Raw genomic sequence first — 24307 nt, forward strand, 5'->3', positions numbered from 1 at the left:
TGGGGTTTGAAGTTGTCGTAATGTCATGCAGCCATGTGGTTTGTGTGCAGGAACCAGTGAGAGCAACATGACATGTGTAGAATGCAGTTGGACTGAGTTGTTGGTATGTGTGAGAGTGTGAGTGCTTGCCTGTGCTGCATTCCATTTTATTTTTCAGTGGCCTTGATATTGCTATCTTAGCTCTGGCTAGACTAAGCATTCACAGATGATTGGCAAGGAGTTGAGTGTACTCTGCTCTGCAAAAATTTTACGGTAACAGCATTACAATTGAGCGATTGAGTGTTTTTGGTATGAATTAAATTATCTGACTACGCAAGCCTGTTAGATTCAAATAAATTATTTGTCTTAAAGAGACATTTTATCTTCTTTGTACTTGTGTTTGGATAGAAACATGGATGAAGGCTTTAGCAAACTGTTGAGTGTTCTTTAACACTTATTTTGGGGGCGCACTCAAAATCTTTGGAAATACTGTTTGTTTTGCCAATTTCTTTTACCTGCTTTTCACTGGCTTGCTTCAGGTAATCATTCAGTTCTTCAGGGAGATTTTCCTCTTATCTGAAAACTAAGGCAGCTGAGCCATTTCACTTGTGGCTTGCTGTTTGTTGGAGATTGTGTTTGGACACAATTTGCACACAGTTTGCATACTGTATACTTATTTTTTCCAGCTTCCCAGCCAGGATAGAAGGACTTTATTTTGGAATCACCAAACTGGATTTGTCTTTTAAATGTGAAAATTTGGGATAGATGTTGCATTCTCATCATTGACCTTACGGAAGAGGATTAGGGCCGCCGAAAAAAATAAATTCCACTGACTTTTTTTTTTCAAACTTTGTTTTTCTCAGAATTCTGACTTTAATCTCAGAATTGTGACTTTAATCTCAGAATTCTGACTTTTTTCTCAGAATTATGACATTAAAGTCAGAATTTTGGAAAAGAAAATAAAGACGTGTCCACTTTTTTTTACTAATTCTCTTCCATAGGATCCAGAGCTAGAGCAGCCTCTGTGAAATGCTTATATAAAATTGGACAGTTCTCGCAACTTCTTTGGCCTGTGCACTCTCTTCAACTAGTTCAAGTCGTGAAAGCAGTGTTTTTCTGGGTGAAATCACCTTTTGTGTGTATCCACCCAATACATTATTTGGACATCCATTCTCATTCTTTGGATGACTCATGCACGAATATGAACAAAATACCCTTTATGTCTGTGCAGGTTCTTAGTCATCCAGTAATCTACGGAGCTTGGAAAGAAAGTGACTGGCCTTTAAATTTCTTCTCTTAAAAGAAAAAGAGATTCTACACAATGGTAAACATCCATCTGTCTGTGTTGCTGTCATCAAATTCAAAATGAACTAATATTTTTCTGAAAGTGGTAATTTTCTCAGTTTAATAATCTAATATGTTTTCTGTATTGTACTGTGAATAAAATATGTGTTTATGAGGTTTTCAAATCATTGCCGTAATGGGTCTTTACGCAACTTCTATGTGTGAAAACTCAGGGGTGAATTAGTTATTTCCAATATTGACACAGCAATATCAAAGCAATGCTAGATGCCAGCAGCGCTGACAAAACAGCAGTTTTTGATACCCTGGGGATGAAAATGGGCTCCCACATCTGCTTCATCACATCTGTTCTCATTAACAAGAACACACTAAACAACCTAAGAAACAAAAGCTGCAGAATGAGCAGTGATGCTGGTGATTCCATAGCCACATTTCCATGCTTTAAGCACAACAAAGATTCCTTCTAAAATGTTTTCATTTAAACTTGGCATCCAGAGGAGAGTCCAGGTTTTTGTTGGCAGGGATGCAGTGCCACCTTGGGTGTGCTGAACAGTGGGCAACTGTATAGTGTACAGTATAACCTGGAAAGTATTCAGTGGCTTCAGTGGCTTGTATCAGCCCTTGGCCAAGACTTGGTTTACAACACATCTCATATGGTTTTCCTAATGATTTTCTTGCTTACTTCACAGACTTGGCCTGTGAACAAAGGTTTGCAAGGCCTCAAAACTCTTTCAGAGGTTTGACAGACAGCATGGCTCAGCCATGTGTCAGAGTACATTTGCACCCCTCAATGGGTGAAGCAGCAAGGGTGTTTCTACTTGTTTAGACTTTAACACTTGCTCTGACCTCATTCTATAGCTGGGTGGCCATGGCCTGAATTGGAAAAAGAAAAAGATTGAACAATGAGAAAGGGCAGTAAGTAACAGAAGAGCACGGAAAACCTGAAGCATGTGAGTGAATTTCAGCTGTCTGAACGGTTTAGTAAAGCGCTTACAGTAGCAGAAAGCGCTTCGGACTTTGTTTGCGTATACTGGCGCACAAAGTACGTGTACTACTACACTTGTGTGCTGCTGTAATGTATATATTAGAAGCTGCACCCACATCACACTCCAGTCCTTCTCCTTTGAGGCTAAATGAAGTGTGACAGGACATTGAAGTAGGACCAGAACTCTGGGTCTTCCCCTTGGGGAGATGGAGATGAAGGGGACTGGAAAGGATGAATGGAATGTGTGTGTGACATGGCCATGTGATGGCATGTGACAGCAGCCAGGGTGCGCGGTTGTGACTAAACATGACCTCTTTTAAGACTCTTTTAAGGATGGAGAAGCATCCTAAATGCAAAAGAGTGAGTGAGGCTACAGAGAGAAAACCTCGCAAGTGTTTTTTGTGGGTGTTTTTCTTATTCCAAGAAGACTGTAAGAATACAGGGTGCCTTCTGCTATTTCAGATTGTGAGTGTAATTCATAATGCGTGTGGAAAATAAAGCTGGTGACATATTCAGACATACCTTTCATTTTTGTCTTGGTACACAATATGTAGCCACTACTGATTTTTTTTGCTGATAATGAGTGTGTTTGTTTCCATAATAGCTAATGGCAGTAGCTGTCACCACATTACCTATTCCCTCAATTTTACTTTACTGTTGTTGTTGTAAACTGTATGTAATGCCCTGTGAAAGTCCCAGACTGCTCTTCCATGTGACTAGAGGGCTCACAAATCCACAAACTTTTTCCTGATTTTAAAAGACCTCTGTTCCTCTGTTCTGTCTCTTACTAAAAACCAAGCCACAGCATTTTTTCCAAAGCAAGCACTTTCATGGTTGTGTCAAACCTACCCTCAAATCTTTACATAATAAAAAGTGAAATTTAAAAAAAGACGGCAGCCTTTTAAATGAAATCAAGTTAAGAAGCATCTGTAAGGTAGAGATACAGGTCAGCAGAATGGAAGAAATAATTCATTATTGTACTGTTTTAACCCCAGCTAAACCTAATTAATGTCCCTGCCATCGGTGATGATGGAGCTACAGAGAGGGAGACAGAGAGAGAGAAAGACTGGATGATCTCACTGAGATCAGTGTTGAGACGTCATGTCTTGCTTCAGCTGAAGAGTAATGAAGCTCTGTGGCCAAAAGCACCAAACTCAATTAGCCATGTTAATGTGCTGTTTGGTTGCACAAAGCGTGTTAGTCCTACTATATTTACATAGCCCTTGTCATGGCCCCGGGCCTTTGACCCAGCGTTTATGTCTTTACCTTTTCAAGTTCTGTTTATTATTAAATATCTTCTATTTGATTCTTAGTGTGGTTATTGTTAATATGTCCACTTTATGTTTGCTCAGTGTTTTCAGTCTCATATAATACATTTGCTCAGCGTTCCTGTTTTCTCCTTCTGTCATGCCGCTATGTTTAGTTTAGTTCTGTTTCCTTGTTTAAATATTACTGCTTGCTTTCTGTTCTGGTGCCAAAATAAAACAGGTCTTTTTTAAGGTAAAGGCAAATGTTTTGGGAATCTGGCATCCATTATTTATGCCAATAATCAATTACTTCAATTCTATGCAAAAAAAAAATTCACATAAATTAAAAGGATTTCAAATTGTGTAAAAGCAGCAAGTAGGAATAGCTGTATTTGCACTGCCATAAACACTATTTAAACTTCCAGTGTTACTGCTGTTACTACACTCACATGCTGGTACAGCTAGTACCAGATGTGGCAGGGATCCATGTTTACTGTCTTCATCTCATAATTCAGTCAAATCTGGACAAAATCCTCCATTACTGAAATTCATCCTTGGTGCCAATAGTATAATCCACTGCTTAACATTAATAAATCCAATTAGAAATTCTAGAAGAAAGCACTTCTTATGAGCAGAAATGGCCTTGTGATACATCCATGACATTCATTTTCTTAATGGTTTATCCAGTTCAGAATCATGGATCTCTCTAATGAGAGATCTCAGGTGAAACAGGGCTCACTGATGGGCAGTTATTTGTTGGGGGTTCAGGGGGAAAGAGATGACAGGAAAAGGAGCATAGAGACTTGAAACTCAGTATAGTATCGCGGCATTTGCACACAAGGGTGTTTGAAGGTGTGCATAATGAGAAATCTCCTACTATCCTATATCTAGTAACAGACTAAACTGATCCATTCCTAACTATACAGCTAGGCAAACTTCAAAGCTTAATCTTACAAGTAGAGGGGGTGTCTATCTCCTGAAACCAAATGGGAACTGATTACACAAGAGAAGCACTCATTCTGCTTTTGAAAGGATCATAGTTCTGAGGTAGTATGGTAAAATAGGCCTTCAAGATGGGACCTTAACATTTGGCACTTAACGGGGATAAGGAAGAGAAGCTAATATGGGAGAAATATGATCTCTCTTCCTAGTTCCTGTCTTCCCTTTGGGATTTTGGATCAACTGAAATCTTTTCAGGGAGAAAATTTGAATAATCAGTCTAGAAATAACAGATATATATATTTTTAGATGATCTGGTACCTACATTTACCTCTTCGAATATTGGCGTTACCTTATTGTATAGTGCGTTTATACTGGTAGCTTTAGCTTTAGCTGAACTAAAAGTGAGTTGTTGCACCAGCATCACTCTTCTCATAGGGATTTGCTACCAGTGTTGTGGAGCTGTACTTGGTTTGCAGCTGCTCCTTCACAATGTGAAGTATGGCTTCTTAGTGGCTGACATCTCCTCAGCAGAAAATATTGTTGATACAACCATGAGAGTAAAATGCGTGGACCAATAACTGTAGACAATGCTGCCTTTCTTTTTTAAATATAGCAGTGCGGTTGTGTTTAGCTTAATTTAACGATTAAAACCATCAGCAGAGATTATTAAAACTGGAGCAGTTGGACTACATAAAAAGTGCAGGGAGGCTTGTAGGCGGGAGCTCAAAGCAGCAACTCCACCCCAAGTCACTTCTGCACACACTCTGGCTCCAAAAATGCAAGACTGCAGCCCCCACAAGTGGGAAAATTTGGCTTCATTTCTATACAGCGGGATTATACAGTCACTGGTGTGAACATTTCTAATCTTGCTTGCTGATTTTAACAAGCAAACAAGCTGTAGACTTGTAAACTTATTTGAATCAATAAGTAAATACCATCACACCTGAATGTCTGTTAATCTGAACATTATTAGAATTTTTCACTAAAATTGTTGTCAAGAGCCAAGTTACAGTTGAATTATATTCCATAGATGTCGCATGTAGTCCAGTCTGTGTGGAATCATTTCCTGTCAGATAGTTAAGACTACACACGTATGGAATGTAGTGAAAAAAATTGCATTTTAAATGTGACAATCCGATTATTAAGTGATGACGTGACGAATCCTACTTCCGGGTCTAAAGTAGTCTGCATTTAATATGGCTTTTGTGTTGTTAACATGTTTAATCTAATCATTTATTTAAGCTCAGTTTTTAAAACCTTAGGATGTAACTACAGCCCAACCCATGCAGCAGTATATGAATGACTAACCTCGTATTGTGGATGGATTATCTCAGTTGTTCTCCTGGCTGAAGTTTGGTCCTTTTACAGCATCCTGACATGCGATTACATTTGTTCCTGACCACCGAGAACACTCACGTTAACTTTTATCGAGTGGAAAAAAAGTTAGCTTGTTTATATTATGCTAACATAGCTGTGTCGCTAGCGGTCACGTAGCACATCATTATATACCAGCTAGCCAAACTTCAGTAACCCTACAAATGTCACTGCTGTTTAGTTTTCTGTCTTCATTTATGTTGGAAGTAATAAGAAAGCTGTACGTTTTAATTTGTTTCCAAAACCCCGCAGTCAGGACGTGCTATATTGTATTTAGATGGAAGCTAGCGAGCTAACTCCCTGCTAACTTCTAACTCCGTTAAATGTCATAAATTCCCTTTTCATGGATGCCTGGATGTTAAACTCAGTTGTTACACCTGGTAGAGCAGAACGCTGATCATTTTATTAAAGATGAAAGACTTAAGACAGTGTTTTAACTCTCAGTAATGCCACAGTGATCATTTGATATATGGACCTGCAGCGGAGTTTAGGCCCAGACACGGCTAGTGATGTCAGACTGAACGATCGGATATGGTTGCTACTTGTATCAATATTGTAATAATAGTGAAATATAACCCCTGTGTTACATCTATAGCTTCACTGATATCTTTGCTTCTGTTCTATCTCTAGTAATGCATGCTAAATGTAAATAGCATACTTCCATATTGATTTGGGTGACTTGCATCAAATGCTTGGCAAAAGCCTTGTGACCAGTCTGGAGAAAGTCTGGGTTTAGACGTTTACAGTTAACTCTGATTATTTTTCAGTTCAGGCAAGATTTGCTTCTTTTTAAACTGTGCTTTTTCTCAGCCAACTGTTTATGTTGATAAGCTATTTCTATTCAGTTTTGTAATTTCCATAATATATCCCTCTGGGTTTGACTGGTGGTACGGTAATAACCCTGTTCATTTCCAGGGGAGTAAACACTGGCCTATGAAATAACATTAACGGTACCTAATGACAAGGTGGAAAAATGTTGCAGTAAAGGCCTGCAGCCTCCTCAAGAATCAGCAGAACTGTAAACATGCTTAATAACATCCAAGTTACAAATTGCTGCCATTTCTGTAAGCTCATTTTCACATGAAGGTTTACACAAATTATTCAGGATAAACTGTGCTTGAACCCCAGTAGCTGGGAACAGGGAAAACACTACGTATAATAATGTACATGGATTAATAATGTATCTCCTTCATGTAATTAGAGTAGCTCCAAGAATACATTTGCTCGAATTAGGCCCTGAAAGTATTTCCACTGTGTTTAATGTTGCATTCAATACGAGTTCCACAATGCACCGCTAACCCAGATCAACTTTAACTGTCATTAAAAAAACAATCTCAGGCAACAGTCAATCGTTAATAGCTTAATTTGTTAATGATCGGGGGTTTTAGGCTGATGACTTCAGTGTTGGATACAAGATGTGCTTACTTGTATAAAGCGAAGCAAAGGAGTGGAACAAAAGAGCTGGTAATGGGTGTGTATGACACAGCAAAAACAACTGCCAAAAAGCAACACGAAGAACGTGGCAGAATGGGACGAGAGAGAGGGATGGGGATTATGATAATACTGAAGTGACATCTGTTCAGCTGTGCCAAGCAGCTGTATCAGCTGAAAGGGAAGAAGCCCGAGCCAGGACGGGAGCCTCTGTTGATCCCACCATGACAGCAAAGGTAGCCAGGGTAGACACAAAGAACACACAGCCGCACACAAATATAGGCTGAAAGGTTAAGTATTAAAATATACGGCCCCAAAAGCTGTGCTTTTGAATCCATCCCTCAAAAAATGATAATTTTTTTGTTACATTTTGTTGACCAAATTACATTATGTACATCAGTAAAAACATTTTAGTATAAAAGATCTTGATATGTTAAGTGTTTCTCAATGTTTTTAAAGAGTATTTATTTTTGTGCGCAGTAACATTTGATAAGATAACATTAGCAATGTCATTCTCTCAGAAAGTAAGGTTAGCTTAAGGTTAGCACTCGGCTGGATTGCCATAAAGTAACTTTATGCAGGGGTCAGTGCTTCATACATTGCTCATCTACAGAGAGTACAAAATGCTGCAGCTCGTCTTTTAACTGGCACTCGAAAGTTTGTGCACATTTCCCCTATTTTAGCTTCACTTCACTGGCTGCCCATTCCTTTTAAGATTCATTTTAAAATTCTTTTATTTGCTTTTAAAGCCCTCCATGGCCTAGCCCCATCTTATCTCTCTGAGCCGCCTACCTGCTCTCTCAGGTCTGCTAATCAGCTGTTCCTGAATGTACCCAGGACTGAGCGTAAACATAGAGGAGAAACTGTGGAACGATCTCTTCTCTGACTGTTTCACTGTGGCCTTTGACACCTTGTGAGATGTTGGTTTTAGTTTTAGTCTTATTTTAGTTGTTTTAGTCGATTCTATGCTGTTTTATCTTGTTTTTTAATTTAGGGCTGTTTTAATTTTTTATTTTTATGTATTATGTGTTTTATTGTTCGCTGTTTTTTATTAAAAGAGCGCTAGTTTAATTTAAATTAAATACAACCTTAGTTTACATTAAATAAACTCAGAAAATGTTGCTATGATTAAACAAGATTTTGAGCATTTTACCCAGTGACTTTATTAATTATTAAGTTCTGGTTTTGGAGATGTGACTTTCCTTAAACTGTATAGTTACAGGACAGGAACTGGTTGTATTAACGTTTAAACAACACCCATGGACATTAATACCAATGGGAAGTCATTAACCACTAGATTATTCCCACTCATACCAAGAAAACTCTCAACTCAAGGCTTCATAAGGAAACATCACAAACATACTGGTCCTTCTTTCAGATGGAACACCACCAGTTTCTCTTTCTGCAATACTCTCCACGAAAGAGAAAAATCACAGATCATCGCTATTTCTATATTCAAAGGTACTTGCATGTCAGGTGAATATGATGGTAATGTACTGTCAATATTAAAGGAAAACTTTACCCCAAGTTTGTGATTATTTGGTCCACTTCGTGTTAGTCAGACACATTGTTATTCATTTATTTTATATGGATTTCTGAGGCTTCCAGTGTTTGCAGCAGAACACTTATTATAATGTAGAAGCTGCTAATAGAAAATGGATTTCTCATTTTGTGCCCTATCTGGCTATCTATCTGAACAATGCTCGCTTCACACCAATATTGTGGGATAAAACTGTGTTTGCTACATCATTTGCTCTTTTGGTTCTGAAAAATCTGATTCAAACCCTAATAAAATGCAGTTTGGCAAGAAGAAGCCGCAATTGTGGGCATGTAACAGCTGCAGAAGGGAACAAAGTGAAGTCTGGAGAACAAACAGGGAAAAAAAACACAATTAATTTCTCCTACTTGTAGCTGTTAAGTGCTTTTGTATTTTAGCAGTTTGAGCAGATTTTGCAAAACTCTGTCTTCTTCTGTATTGATTTCTAAATGTTCTATAATTAATGTTGTACGTTTACAAAATAAAAATAAAAATTGAAAAATATTTGGAAGAATTTGCTTGCAATAACAAATCCAAGAAATAAAATCCCAATCTAGTCCTGCTATAAATCAGTTATTTATTTATGTTAGATTGCATCTATGTTCCTATCATATACATTCAAACACACTCTAATGTACTTATTTACAGTACCAATCAGAACAATGGGCAAACACCATGTGACCAGAGTGATACTATTTTCAGTTGATAGAGCTAAATAGGTGAATAATATTAAAGTCTTTGCCATATGAGTTTGACAAACTGCCTGGCATAGAAAAGCTGTAATCATGTTTCAGAAACCATATTTTAAAGGCTATGTTTGACCGTTGTGTAATATTGCAGGCACTGGAATCAGATGGGATATTTTAGCAGCACAACTTTCAAACTCTCTTGCACTGCGCAGCTGCTGGACATTTACTCAAAGGATACCGAAAGGGCATGATGCTATTGTACACAAACACCTACTTGTGACGCTGCAGTCTGAATCTAAATACAGAAATAAAGAAAGGACCTTTTCCATGCTGGATCAGATTAGAGAAAACAGAAGACATAAAAGGTGTTAATACTTATTTGGTAGTTAGTAAGGATGGGAATTGATAAAAAAAAAAAACAACCTAATACCTAAATAGTATTAGCAGCATAAAGCAGTTGTTTCTGTCCATGAGTCTGTGCTGCACTTCATCTCATCCTTTTGTACAGTAAAAAAAAAATGAAAGTAATCCATATCTATGCTACCGACTGTGCCACTATTTTCATTTTCCTGCACCCAAACTGAAATCAGCTGTGGTGGAAGCAATGGGCGAGCAGACTAACGGTTCCAAGGAGTTGAACTACTGGGAATTTAGGAATTTTCTACAAGAACCGGTTCTCTATTCCCATCCTTAGTAGTTAGTAAAAGCCTGAGAACATGTCCAGCTTCTTGTTTCTTTGCTTGCCTTAGAGATTGACAGTACACAGCTAGATGAGGCCAGTTGGTTTTACCTTTCAGGACAGGGGCTGACTACCTAGAGACAAGTTAAGCTAGGTTCTTGGTCCCAATCACATCGTCCCCAGTAACTTGCTCAAATTGTTGAACAGATTTTAGGGCCAGAAAGCTCATCTCAGTCCCTCAGCTTCATCACTTACTGTCACCATTAGAGCCCTCAGACAACCAATGACAGTGTCCTATTTTATTTCTAATGCCCCTTTAGCCTTTTTTTCCTGTGCTACCCATTGTGAGTCTGTTCCCTTTCTCTCCATCTTGTTGTTCTCTGACTCTAAACCTTGTCTTTTCTTGCTTCATGTGATGCCCTTTTTCCTACTTACCCATTCTCAACAGTTTTCCCTTTTCAGCTCTTTTCTTTGTCTTTTGGTTTTGTGCCATTTTCTTTTATCTTCCCTTCACCCACTATATCCTATACTTCTCTTATCGTTTCTTCTCCCACCCCCGCTACTTTCTGTCTCAGTCCCAAAGGCCTTGGGCTCCCAACAGTGGATTATCACACATCTAAGGAACTGGGCTCACTCTGTGCTGTTAGCTCCAATTAGTTGTGGGATAGCACAGTCAGTCAGTCTTTTAGGTTCTTAACTGGCAACATTATTTTCACAATTCCATGTGCAGAAATATTTATTTGAATGGACAAATAATTGTTGTTTGGGAATATATTTTTAAAATGTGTCTTGATGATACCCTCTTGAGATTGCAGTGGAATTACAGTAATATGTGTTACCAAAGATAGCCACTATTGTGCGTACACCCCATAATTTAAGAGAATTGGGGCAGGATGCGCACGTGCATTTGTGTGAACATCGCCAACCCTAAACTGTTCCAGTCTCTTCCTTGGATAACAGGCTGCCAATTTGATCAGCGCCCAATTATAGCAATTGTTCAAATATGGAAGAGGAGGAGGCTTAAAAAGAAGAAGAAAACTGCAGAGACTTAAGCAAGACTAGAGATCAAAAAGGGAAGATGGAAACCACAAAAAATAGACATCAAAGAGAAGAAAATGCCAAATGATGGGTGAACAGGTAGAAAGAGAAAGTAAAGTGATGAAAAGATTTTGATTCCAAAAGATATATACAAATGACTCTCAGATCCAACATGAAGCAAATCAAGGACAAGTTTGACTGAATTTGCTATTATTTTACAGAGACAAAACCCTAATCGTTGGTAGTAAGATTCAGGAAACGTGGTCTCTGAAAGAAAAGAAAACTGAGAGAAACTAGTAGGTTTTTTAGAAGTGTCACTTTGAGTGCATTTTGAAACTCTATAGATGGTGAATTTAAAAAAAAAACAAAAGTACTGCAGCTGCTTCCTGTATTAGCAAATGCATCTGTATAAGTCCACAACTAAAATCAAGTGACAAAGTAAATGCCATGCCCTTTTCATTTTGCAGTGTCCAGAATATTTCTGTTAAACTGGAGCTCTCTGTAAAGTTTTCTTCTCTGCTTCAGTAGATGCTTTTCTTAAAATGCCTTTTTCACATTTTAATAGTAGAGGTGGTCCATTATTGTGATTTCTGAAACATGACCAATAATTATAAAGGAGTTGAAGAATAAGAGACAATTTCACAAACCTCTTTAACCATTCAAAACATTTCACATAGCGTATGTAGAGGAGACGAGAATAACAACATCAAATTAGTTGCACGACTGTCTCCCACGGTTCATCTGGCCTCCAGATGCGCTCCCACTCCACCTGAGTGGGCCAAGTTGTTAGAGTAAAATCAGCAAAAGTCTTTTGTGTGGACAGAGCACAAGGTAAGCAGAAGCAAAGGTCCATGTAATTGCCCTCCCCTCTTCTCCTCCACCTGAGCCGATTAATGGATGGAGGCAATCTCAGACTACTTTTAAAATGGTAACGAGTGAGGGGGGCACTGGCTGGCCTCAGATAAAAAGTGTCTGAGGTCTAAGTCAAAAACAGTTTCTGCCTGATGTACCCACTCACTCCTATTAGTTCTGCTGAATATCAAGGAAGGGGCTAATGGGCAAGTATTTGGATGAATGAAGCACTTTATCCTATAGAAGAGTATGTTGGAGAGGATATGGTAAAGCCAATGAAATGTCCTACTTAAATTTTGACCCGAGTGTAAAAGTAGGTTGTCAAACTGACTTTCACTTATAGGGTATTTTCCCCGAAATTACCAACAGAGTAATAGAACTATCCAGAGTTATAAGGACACTCACATTCTTTGTCTCTGTTATTATGGCAGAGAGGCTGGCAACACTTTGCCAGTATATAGAAGTGCATCTCAGAACATCTGAGTGATTAGCTAGATGACAGTCGACTACAAAGGCCTGAGTCTGTGAATTTATTTCCCAAATTTGTTTGGGAAATGCCAGGATATTGTTGTTAAGCTACAATGTTATTTGCTAGTGCTGATGAAGCACAGAACGACAATGTTATGTGTCAACTGCCACAGTAGAATTAATCTTTTGTTAATATACAAGTCTAAGCTTATTAAGTCACAGTCTAGCTGGCATATGTCCTGTATTGGATAAATTAGGGATTAGGATTTGGGCTAAGATTAGGGTTTTCTTTGACAGGGTATTATAATGAGCTAGTCCAGTCCTGATTGACCTGTGCTTGAACATTGGGTCCAGATGCTTTGGAAGACTAGTGGGGAATCATTTCATCTCTCTAACATTCGCCTTGAATGTTATTCAGAATCATCCAAAAATTAGGAAAATCTAAAGTGTGCAACTATAATTTCCTGCTTCAGACGTCCCTGTAACTCTGTCATAATGATTAGGTCATCCTGTGTTTGATTCTCCACTTTACTAATAACCTCAATGAAATTTAAGTGAAGTTAACATATTATGCATCTGTGTGTGTGTGTGTGTGTGGGGGGGGGGGGGGGGGGGGGGTGTTTTAAAATATGAGTTCCTCCCTTTTATTCCAGACTGTGATGAATTGTTTATGCGTGTGGTCCGTTTCTGGAAAATGTGAAGCGCCCCGAAGGGATGAGGTGGGGAGGGGGGTGTCGCACACTTAGAGGGAGCACTTGTATTTCACTGTTTTCACTTTAAAAATGAATGAGTGCATTCTTTCTCCTGAGCTCCAGAGTCTGTCTTTCTTTATTTCCCCTCAGTCCTTTTTTGCCTTAAACATTTTCTCCCACTTTGTCCTCAATAGCTGATTGATAACACTCTACTGTCACATAGTGATGGGAATGTCGCATGGACAAACAGCAGCTGTCAAGCTGGAGTTCACGGTCAGCTCGGCTATGAGCTTGACTCTCAATGGGGGCTCTTGTAGCTCTTGTTTTGCATGGAGTCATCCCGGGGTCTTGACCACCCTGTTGACTTTTTCCCAATAAAGGCTATTATCTCATTGTCTGCTAGCTTACAAACAAAAAACCACACAAACTGTCTGTAGTGGATCACTGTAGTTCTGGTATTACAAAATGGTTACGAGAGTGGAATGCTTCTTTCAGTAGGTTGCAGAGGTCACCCCAAACTTCCTTGGAATTAATTATGGAATTAAGTCGAGGATGCAGAGGCACGTTTCTGTCATTACTCATGAAGAAAATAGGCTCCCAGCTCATTTTAGCTTGACGTGTTTTATAGTACTTGTTGATTCTTACAATGATTCTGTGATTTATTTGAATAGAATTACAACTGGCAGGCATTGTGCTGTATTTTCTAAAAAGACGAGGATTTTTTTTCATACTGCTCTGGTTGGATTCTTAGCCCTTGCCAATTTTGCCCTTTAGTCCAATGCGCTGTATCTGCCAAGTGTAGTCATAGTCATCATACTGCTCCATACACTAGAGGCAATACAAGCATCTGGCTCCTGTGTTGTTCTGCAGTTTTGTCAATGTGGCTAGCTACGCTACTGCCAAATAAACGCTCTCCCTGCCTCCTGCCAGTAGTGATTTATAGCCAAATACATCCTTGCCCTGTCCACTTCATCCCCAAAGAAAAATCATTTTCCAATTGAACAGAATGTGGGCCTTGAGGACTGACACTACAGGGGGATCAAGAAACGGAATATTTTGTTGGCACGGCCATGTGGATGAATGATGAAAACCTAAGACTAACAGGTCTGATGTTAAGATGTTTTTCTTTTCACTTCTCCTTTTCATGCACATGACAGTGGATGGAATTGATGTGTACCACTCTTAGAAAGCTATAATTATAGATGTATAATGTAGACAGGGCTTACTCAGAAGCCGCAGGCAAAATGTATTTTGTGTGTGAGCAAGAATCCAAAAGGCTGTAGAGGTATGCATTTTCATGAGGATCTGCTTTTCCAACTTAGCTCTGGGAGATGATGTCTGTTCTGCATGTATTGACAGAATACGCTGCAACGCTTGGCTGAACCACGAAACCAATTCGCTGTGCCTTTATGTATTGTTAAGCTGTTCTGCTGTATCTCCAGTATTGCAAATCAATATAGTGATAGTGACATGATAAGAGACGATATAAAATAAAGCAGAGGTAAAAGTACCTTTTTGTATGGTGCCCACAAACGTGCCTGCTGCATCTTAGGATGTGTATCCATGACAACTTAGATTCTGGGCCGAGCTTTCAGCTTGATTCTCAGCAATCTAATGAACAATATAAAAAAGTTAATCAATATTACAATAAAAACAAAGGCTTGAGCCGGAGGCTTGAACGTGAATGATTAAAAAAAAAGCAAGAATGGCTTGGGGAGCAAAAGTACTAAGTGTACTGCACGATAGATCTAATCCTTGTGTCAAGGGACTATCTGCCTGCATAGTAAGAGTGTGAAGCTTTGCACCAGTGTCTCATTAGGACAAGGACAGCTGTGCAGAGGCGGACAGCCTGTTTCCAGAGACACCGCTTGAGTCACAGTAGGCCAACGAGCAATTGGAGAACACTTGCTACATGCTGTGTGACTCAGAGGGCCACACGAATGCTCAGTCAGATATGGATGCTGATCCCTCATCAGGAAAGAAAGTTTTTGTGAAAGTCAGAAAGCAGCTTGGGCGTTGACACCGAAGCTGCTACCAGGGTTGTTATCAGTCCCAGGAAGCAGCCTGCAGCTCAAGGAGATGTCCTCTGTTCCAGTTTTCTGGAATCCATCAACATCTTTGGAAGCCAAGCCCCACTGGGGTTGAGACTCGTGAGTTTGGGTTGCTTTGAGCCAAGCACCTCAAGATTCCACTGAGAGGCTTTGATGGCAGTCTGCATTGTGGAAATTGGTGTAGAACAGTCAAAGCTTCTGTTTCTCCCCAGCTGTGGAGCTCCACAGCTAAACCAACCAACGAAAAGTCTTTCAAGACACAGTTAAACACCTGCCATGCCTCAGAGGAAGGACTTTTAAAATTTTCAGTGTTTCTTTTTTATTAACCATAGCCTAAATGCTAGAGGTTCCTGACACAAGAGGGCATTATGAAAGCTCTGGGCATTACTTTATGCTAGAGGGTATTTTATGAGGCTAAATGTTCTGACAGGGATGAAAATATATTTGATAAAATGGTTGGCCTGCAGCCAAGCATCTTATTAAGTCAGCCAAGCAAGACAGTACTGCTTTCATCCTATCTGACTAAGAAATCAACCAGACGCTTGCCTCCTGTACTTGCTTCATTTTTTAGAGGCCACCCAGTCTTTTCAGTCATTGTTTTTTAAAAATTCAAGGACCTTCAACCTGAAAATAAAACCCAAAATTATGTATGGTCACCACAGAAAATATGGTGATACAGACTGTGCTTTCTTTCTACATTAAGATGTATCAGGAAAGTCTGTCGTACAGTTTGCAGCTTGATTCTCTGAGAGCAGCCACATTCACGAATTGCTGTTGGCAGCTGACTGTGGGTTGGACCCCTTGGCCAATCAAGTCCCCTCTGCCTAAGGACACGCTTGGGATTTTCACTTGCTCCTCGAAATGTAAGCCAGCCTGTCAATCACAACTCCAGGCCCTCCTGTGATCCCTGACCCACTGGTACTCTTGCCATGGCAACACAAATCCCAGTAGACTTTGATGTCAAGAACAGGAGTTCTAAAAAATATGAAAGACAAGCATCTCTGATCCAGTGCAGACACACACAGATTATGCCCTGGATCAAAATGTCTTGGCCATATGAGTAATATATTAATTTATATTATATATATTATATATATATTAATCTTTTTTTTTATTTTATGAGAAATATCAGAACCATAGTATAACTGTCCCCTAAGCCCAAAATAAATCTATATTTAACTTAAAATAAACATTTCATCTTCAAATCATCCCTCCCAAAAATCTGCTTAAGCTAATTCATACGTGCACGAAGGAGGGGAGGAGAAAAGCTTTGTATTTGCTCTCTTTGGAAGCAAAGTGGCAAGCAATGCTATTATTTGTTCAGGGTAATAGTTTCTCCAAGCAGCTTCAAGCAGAACTCAGCATAAAAATCAGCAGCAGTGCAGATGGAGTTCCCCTGCGGTTGCATATGCTTGAAATAAGGAATATGAGAGATTAGTTTCAATAGTGGCCACTCATTCGTCACATTTATGCAGTTGTATTGACTGACCAGCGGTGCTTTCAAATATAAGTATGGATTAAAAACATTCCCTCAAAGAGTGTTTGAGCCTCAATACAAAAGTGACAAAAAACAAGGGAGAAAATTACACACGATATAATTTGGGATGGGAATTATTACGAATTTAGCAGTTCCAATACTGATGTCTTTTATGGATTTGATTCCTTATCAATTCTCATCGGGTTCTCAGTTACTCTAAGTCACCACCACTAAGCAGCATATCAAAGGCATTAGATTCAGGTGACCCTGAGGTACAATAGGTGTAGGCTGCTGGAGCATTCGCATGAGTATTTTTTTCCAGTTACCTTTCTCACTCACTCTGTGTTAATAGACCTCTCTGCATTGAATCACACTTGTTATTAATCTCTCGCTCCCTTCCACAGCATGTCTTTTGTCCCGTCTTCCTTCTCTCACCCCAACCAGTCGTGGCAGATGGCTGCCCCTCCATGAGCCTGGTTCTGCTAAAAGTTTCTTCCTGTTAAAAGGAAGTTCCTTCCCACTGTCGCCAAAGTGCTTGCTCATATGGAGTAATGTGATTGTTGGGGTGTATTATTGTGAGGTCGCCTTGAGGTGACTGTTGTTGTGGTTTGGTGCTGTATAAATAGAATTGAATTGAATTACATTTATGCAAATGAATTGCATGCTGTGTGGTTAAATATTTGTATGTTGAAGGTCAGACGAGGGTGGTTCAGAGGGTTGGTTAGTTCATCTTGTAACCGGAAGGTTGCCGGTTCAATCCCCGGCTCTGTCTCTCTTGGTCATCGTGTCCTTGGGCAAGACACTTCACCTACCACCTACTGGAGATGGGCTGATGGTGCGATATGGCAGCCTCGCTTCTGTCAGTCTGCCCCAGAGCAGCTGTGGCTGCAACTGTAGCTGCCTCCACCAGTGTGAGAGTGAATGAATAGTGGAATCGTAAAGCACTTTGAGGGTCTCGAAAAGTGCTATATAAATGCAATCCATTACTATTATTTCTGCTCTTTGCTGTGGTCAGTATTGGGATCATTACTCAAAATGTAGGTAATGTATTGCACAAATTACACAGAAAACGTTTCTTAATAATAATGCAATACATTCCTCAATTGCTCTCAGGAGAAAGCAATTTGTTTTACACTTTACTCATTGCTTTACTTTTGCGTTTCTCCATAACATGATCATTGTCTCATAACTGCCATTTAACCACACAAATCTAAAGGCTAAAATTCCTAGTTACCCTGTTAGTGTATTAAATGCATTATTCTTATTTTGTTCATGTAGAAGTTACCCGTTGGGTCAAAGATATTGTGATGCCACTTGCCACAAACCTGCCACCTGCAGCCTGAAATACAACTGTGCCTCTCTCTCCCTCTCTCTCTGACAAGTTATAAATGAGTGTGAAGAAAAGTAAACTGATGCGATTAGAGGCCTGGTTCTGCATTGCTTTGATGTAAAAAAAATGATGTATGTCACTGGTGTCAGAATAATCCCACGTATAACCATGCAATCAAAACCATGTGTAACCACAGTCTGCATGAAGGTATGGACATTATCATTCAGGAAACAAAGACTGCAGGTGAAAGCACTGCTAAGGTCGGCCACACTGCTAGCTAATGCTAACTAATGTGATACGGGGTGTGGTTGCTGTTTGCAGTGTTATAGCTTGTGGAAAGTGATCTATATTGATTATAGATGAGTGTAATTAATAGTTTCAAATAGCTTTAACCTAATCTGTTTGATTATGCTCAGATCAGATTTTTTCCCCTTTAAACAGCTAGTTTATTAGTCACGACGAACATTACTAGTACAAAAAACTAGAATCACTAAGTCCACCTTAGTGACTTGAAGTAGTGCAGATAAAGCCTCGCCTTGTCATCATGTTGAGGTTTTGGGCAGCTGCTTGTAAGTCTAATCGCAGCTACCTAAAACTTAGCTCTAATTTCACTAACTAAAAAGTTCTCTAAATAACTGTCTAAATGTCTCTCTCTCCACCATGTGTTTTTGCAGGTCATCCTTATCCTAACCAAGTACTACCACGCTGACTCCACCAAGGTCCTGGAAAGCTCACTGTGGCGGTAAGCTGATCGTTTAGACACCATGTGTGCTCTTGCTGGATGTCTTTATGTCATGTCTGGCCCCACTGTCGTGCAGACCTTTCATCAGCAAATCGCTTCCCTTGAACAGGAAGGTCAGCACTGGTCTAGTTATCTCTCCGCTGTGCCTCTTCAAGGAGACAAGGGTGAGACAAGGGTGAAACAGAGCGCTAGGGCGGACAAAACATCAGCAGGCAGCTACAACTAAAGTGGTGGACCGGAGAGTGGCGCTGTGAGGCCAGAGCAGGCATCTGTTTGGGCAGATAGCATATCAGCATGGCACAGGGCAGGATGGCTGGCAACAGCAGTGCCAGGGAAAGGGGTCAAGTCTGGCTGGCACTGCTTCCTCTATTTAGCAAAGCACTTGTTCACCAAAAACCCTTCTCACTTCTCTCACATTTGAACAGTGGAAAATACAATGTATCCATTCCACACCACTTGACAACAAGTACATCTTGTTTGCAAACATATATTCCCATAGAATATTAACCTTCAACTAAATTTACTTCCTCTCCCACAGCTTTCTGAGTGCTGAAATGGAACTGAGCCTGACCTTGTAGATAATGGGGTAGAGGGACTTAATTATATTCAAATTTCCTAATAAAAACTTAGAACACAGACAAAATATTAGCTAAAATTAGACATCTAGAAGATATTCATATAGAGCAAAATGTGTCTGATGATTGTACTTAATTCATGCCATTCACCTCACCGAGGACTCCATGACTTCAAAGCTTCAGCCTCTCATTAGCTCTGACTGTTTGTCCCCCTGGAGGACTGATATGAATAATGTACATATTTTTCCCCTTCCCCTGTTGATGATTTAATTGTTGCACTGTATGAATAATGCTGGGGACTCTCTACTGGACAGCTCATTCAAGAAAGAAAAAATCCTCCAAATCACTGCCAGTTTAGATCCAGTTCACACTGAATTTAGAGAGAGGAGAAGCTGGCCTCCTGCCTGCTGCCATCACTGTCCAAAAACAGGAATTTCCATGAAATTAGCAGTATCCATACAGCTATCTGACCGTGTCTTGTTAGGCATTATCTGTGGGGTGTAACTCAAATCCTTTGTAGCTGTTAGTTTGGGATGGTGCATAGACAACCACATTTCTACGGCCTATAGGCTTTGAAGTCCCAAGGCTGTAGGATCAAATGAGAAAGATGGGGGAGGATGAATGGGTTTGCCGTCTTACCCTGTCAGGTGGTGTTCATCTAGAAGCCAGGTTTCACACGGGGGTAAAGTTAACAACAGTGAGAGGAGAAAAGAATTTCCAGGACAGATGAGTTAATGAACTGAGGTCGTATTATCGCCTGAGTAGGCTTTTCTTGTGACTATAAGCAAAATATACTGGTACCTAGTGGAACACTTTCACTTAATATTTATGACTGACCCAACGATCTTGGATACAAATTAGTCAGTATGATTCATGTATACTCTTAAAAAAAGGACCAAAGTTAGCATTAAGATTCTGCTGTATTTACTAGTAACAGTGATTAATTGTACTATGATGGCCTTGAATGCTTGACCCCGACACTTCACACACTTACCGTTTTCATATAGGAATAACTGTTTGACTGTCAGAAAAAGCAGTTTAACAAAATGACCTAAACTCAAGCGCTGCTTACTGACTTTTTGAGACGCTTTTAATTGGATTTGGGGGACAGCTGACAAAAATCAAGAATGACATCCACATTCAATCCTGTTGCACAGAAAGGCAGACATTTTAATTATGGAGATGTCTGGTGTGATGGAACTTGAAGTCAAGTCTTTGATCCACGAAAGTGGTTTGACAGTGGACACAAAGCTAGATTTGTGCCCATTGTATTCAACTTGCTACTGTTTTTGTTACTGATCGGTTAATTTTAGTCACCAAAACTACTTGGTTAGGTGTATATCAGAGTGACAAGGCATTGTGTGACAGACCTGGGACTTGTTCTCCAGGTAAACAAAGTGATGTATAAGATGCCTGAATTGCTATATTGCCTTAATATGTGCTTACATAATGACAGTAAAGAGCCTTGAATCTTGAATTGAAAACATATGTTCAAATGTTTCTGTGAGACTAGCCTGGTACACTGAATGCTAAAGATCATCCGTGAGTAACCGTGACTTACCAAAACAAAGGCATAAACATGTCGTGATGTGGTTACCTTGGAGAAAACATGGGAAAGGCCTCTAAGCCATTGGCTAACTGCACACATTGAGCTGCCTTGCAGTTTTTCTCTAACAGTCAAGACTGTTTTCTTTTAATCAAACAGATAAACAAGTGGTAATCTTGTAGTTTAACAAAAATCCTTATTTTTCTTTGTCTTATTCCTTATATTTATCTTTATATTTATTCTGGAAGACACTGGAGGATTTCTACATGTCTGTCTTTCATTTTGGTATGACTGGCTCAAGGACCCATGCTATAGCATGGCTGATAAAACAGCTCCAAACATCTTGACTCATGAGAATGGCTCTTTGTGAAGGGAGAAGGGAAAAGTGGCAACAGGCATGAATCTTTTACTTGCGTTTCCACAAGTCCACATGTTAAAATAGAATATTTACTTGTACAAAGATTACTCAGATTCATCCGTGTAAGGCAACGCGAATACCTCTTGGCAACAGGTTGTCTTTCCCTGATTCATTGTCTTTTCATTTTGTTTAGGCCTCGGCCAATAATTGCTTATGTATCAGCAGTAATGTCATAATATTTTTCCATTTGCCAGAGTTGCAGTCAGAGTTTTGTACTACTGTGGGTTAGGTGTTTTAGCTCTAAGCAACTAAGGTCTAAATGTGATGTCTGAACATGTGTTTTGAATGTCCACCTTCAAGCCTGTAGATAAAACCAGTTTTCTTTGCCTCCTGCTCGCTGCTCTAATCTCCCTCCAAGAACTCTGAAGCTTTGTTTGTCTTTGTAGTCTTGACACACTTTGACTTTTTGAAAACATGCTTGGTGTTACATACAAAAACTAGTTGAAACATTGCTGAAAGGGTAACATAATTTCTAAATCCTGCTCATTCTGGCTCTTTTAAAATACTTAAAGTAGCCAGTCAAACAAAAATATGTATTATTATCAGATTGTCAATTCTGGTAAAACACTCATTCCATTACCTTTAAAGCTACTTTTGGCTGCTGCTTAATTTGACAAAGGCTTGCCACAGCACATCACAGTGTTGCGTGCTTGATTTGGCAGGGTATTTTGGGTTGGTTTTTTTTACACTGGATGTCCTTCCTGTTGTAACCCTAAAAGAATTTGTGTTTCTTCCCAGGACTCACCCATGGATTGTTGCTCATAAGGCAAATGTGGAAACCACAACACTTTGGAGTCAGGCGCAAATCAAAACGTTTAGTGCGTTAATTTCAAGATATGAACATGAATTAAATAGCTAGCTACTGGAAGCACCGATGACCCTATATAATGTAAAAAAAATTCTACTCCATCACTCAGCTTTTAATATTTTTCAGTCCTGGTCTCTAAAGCGTTTGACAATGGCGGACAGTGTAGAGAATGCAAGGCAATACATAAACCCACGATATATTCCCACTCAGTCTTGCTCAAGGACACCAAAACAGGATATGTAAGGTCTTCTACCATGTATTATTTATTTATTTATTCATTTATTTATTTTTTACATCAGGTAGAGCTTCAGAGCAAACAGAAAGAAAGGCGCTTGGAGATTAGGCAAAGATGTGAGGATTTTGCCAGTGCATTACCAAACAACGTGACGACTGCAGGCTGACAGAACTCATCTTTAGACTCTGTGTTGCTCTGAGTGGAGCCATGAAAAACTCAGTAAACCTTTTTGATCCTCACACTGAAGGAGCAGATGTGCACTTCACTTTTTTGGCTTTGAATACTCCGTGCAAGTGTTTCTTATTTTTAGATGATACGTAGAACTTCACATGTTGGGCAGAGTCTGTCCTCTGTTTGCGATCTGGTGGCGAGTATGTGTTACAATGTGATATTTTGGTCAGATTATGAGTGAATTCATGTTTATACAAAAACAAATAAAAGGAGGATACATACTACAATTGCTCTTGTTGCACACTGGTTCAAACACTGGCTGTTTAAAGCTTCACCTCTTAGAGCTACTGCTTATGGGACTGCAGCTCACACTAGTCAAATGCAAGCATTTTACCCTCAGTTTTGCTTTAAAATATATTTAGCCCCAACTAAACTTTTACTACTTTATTTCTTAAAATAAATATTTAATTGCACTTTAAAAACCCATGTTGATCACATTTTCACTTTCTCATCCATTACTCTAAAATGATCTAACCCAGGATACCAATATGTAATCCATGTCCTCCTATGCTCATCACACACTCCCATAAACACGGTTTTGGTGTTAGAGTGGAGGGGGTATTTATAATTCATGCCATCTTCACACATCTTTTGAAGAGGCGAAGAGGGCTGGTAGCCATCGTGCTGGGGGGCTTCACTGTTTCATTATGGATGAATAGATCGTCTGACAGCCTGGCACTTCTATGTACAGTACATCAAGCACACCATGGTTTCACAAACACAACTGCTGACAGCATGTGCATCATGTACTGCTCAGTTGTCAGATATGCACAACTGTCTTATCAACTATAACCACAGAGCCAGTTTTAATAGATGATGTTCAATTTTAAAATTAATAAATAAATATGGAAAACATCAGTTCAGCCAAAATTAAATTTTTTTGTGTAATATTATAGATGTGTATGGATTTCTTTGTTTCTCTTTTTATTCATTTTCACTTCTAAGAGTATATTATAATGTATGTGGTTTCCAGTACTCTTTAAAGAAAAGTAAGAGGAGCTAATAAACAACCTTATAGTAAACTACCTTACTAACCTTTGCAAATGATCAGTTAGCTGTTTTACAGTTAGTGTTACAAAAATTTTTAAGATAAAAGACAAATGGAGATTAGCCTATAATTAGCTTCACAGCTACAGTGATGGCTTTTTAAGTAATAGTTTAATTACTGACACCTTGAAGGCCTGTGATAGATAATGGTGATAGATTCATCATGAAGGTAAGATAAAAGATAAGATTAAAACATTAACAAATTTTATTTGTAATGAAATTCATGATGTCATTACAAGGTATGGTTAAACACAACCCTGACTCTTTGTCAGCTTGGCTACAGAGCTGGAAAGAATGGGGATGTCTAGGACAGAGGGCGATGGATTCTTTGACCACATTTTAACACAATATCGGGGAGTGAAAAGGAAATAGAAGAATGCATGAGGAATGCAGACGGAGTGTATTGCTGCCAGTTCTTAAGAACAAGAGTGATGTGCAGTGGTGTTGTAAGTAAAAGAGGGATAACAATGATGAGCCATATGATGAAGCTATGAGAAAGCAAGGTTAAGAAGAGTAGTGACAGTCAGTGAGCAGCATTATAGCTTCATGCACTACAGAACAATACAGATGCAATGTTTTTGGTTTAAGACTGTTGATGGAGACACCTAGAGGACAGCAACACTGTCTTGAGG

At 39.3% G+C, this 24307-nt stretch overlaps 1 protein-coding gene across 3 annotated transcripts in view; it reads left to right on the forward strand.

The window, feature by feature from the left end:
• The window catches only part of sorcs2 (sortilin-related VPS10 domain containing receptor 2), a 385062-nt gene that overhangs the window by 72959 nt on the left and 287796 nt on the right, over positions 1-24307 (forward strand). For all 3 annotated transcript variants that reach the window (XM_085451748.1, XM_085451747.1, XM_085451749.1), the window contains exon 2: positions 18748-18815. In XM_085451748.1, coding sequence (XP_085307874.1) covers positions 18748-18815 — 68 coding nt within the window. The remainder of the gene's footprint in view (positions 1-18747; positions 18816-24307) is intronic.

This window comes from Copadichromis virginalis, linkage group LG3 (assembly GCF_057382275.1).
Source record: "Copadichromis virginalis isolate Kocher_CV1m ecotype Utaka linkage group LG3, C_Virginalis_male_GT1.1, whole genome shotgun sequence".
NCBI lineage: Eukaryota > Metazoa > Chordata > Actinopteri > Cichliformes > Cichlidae > Copadichromis > Copadichromis virginalis.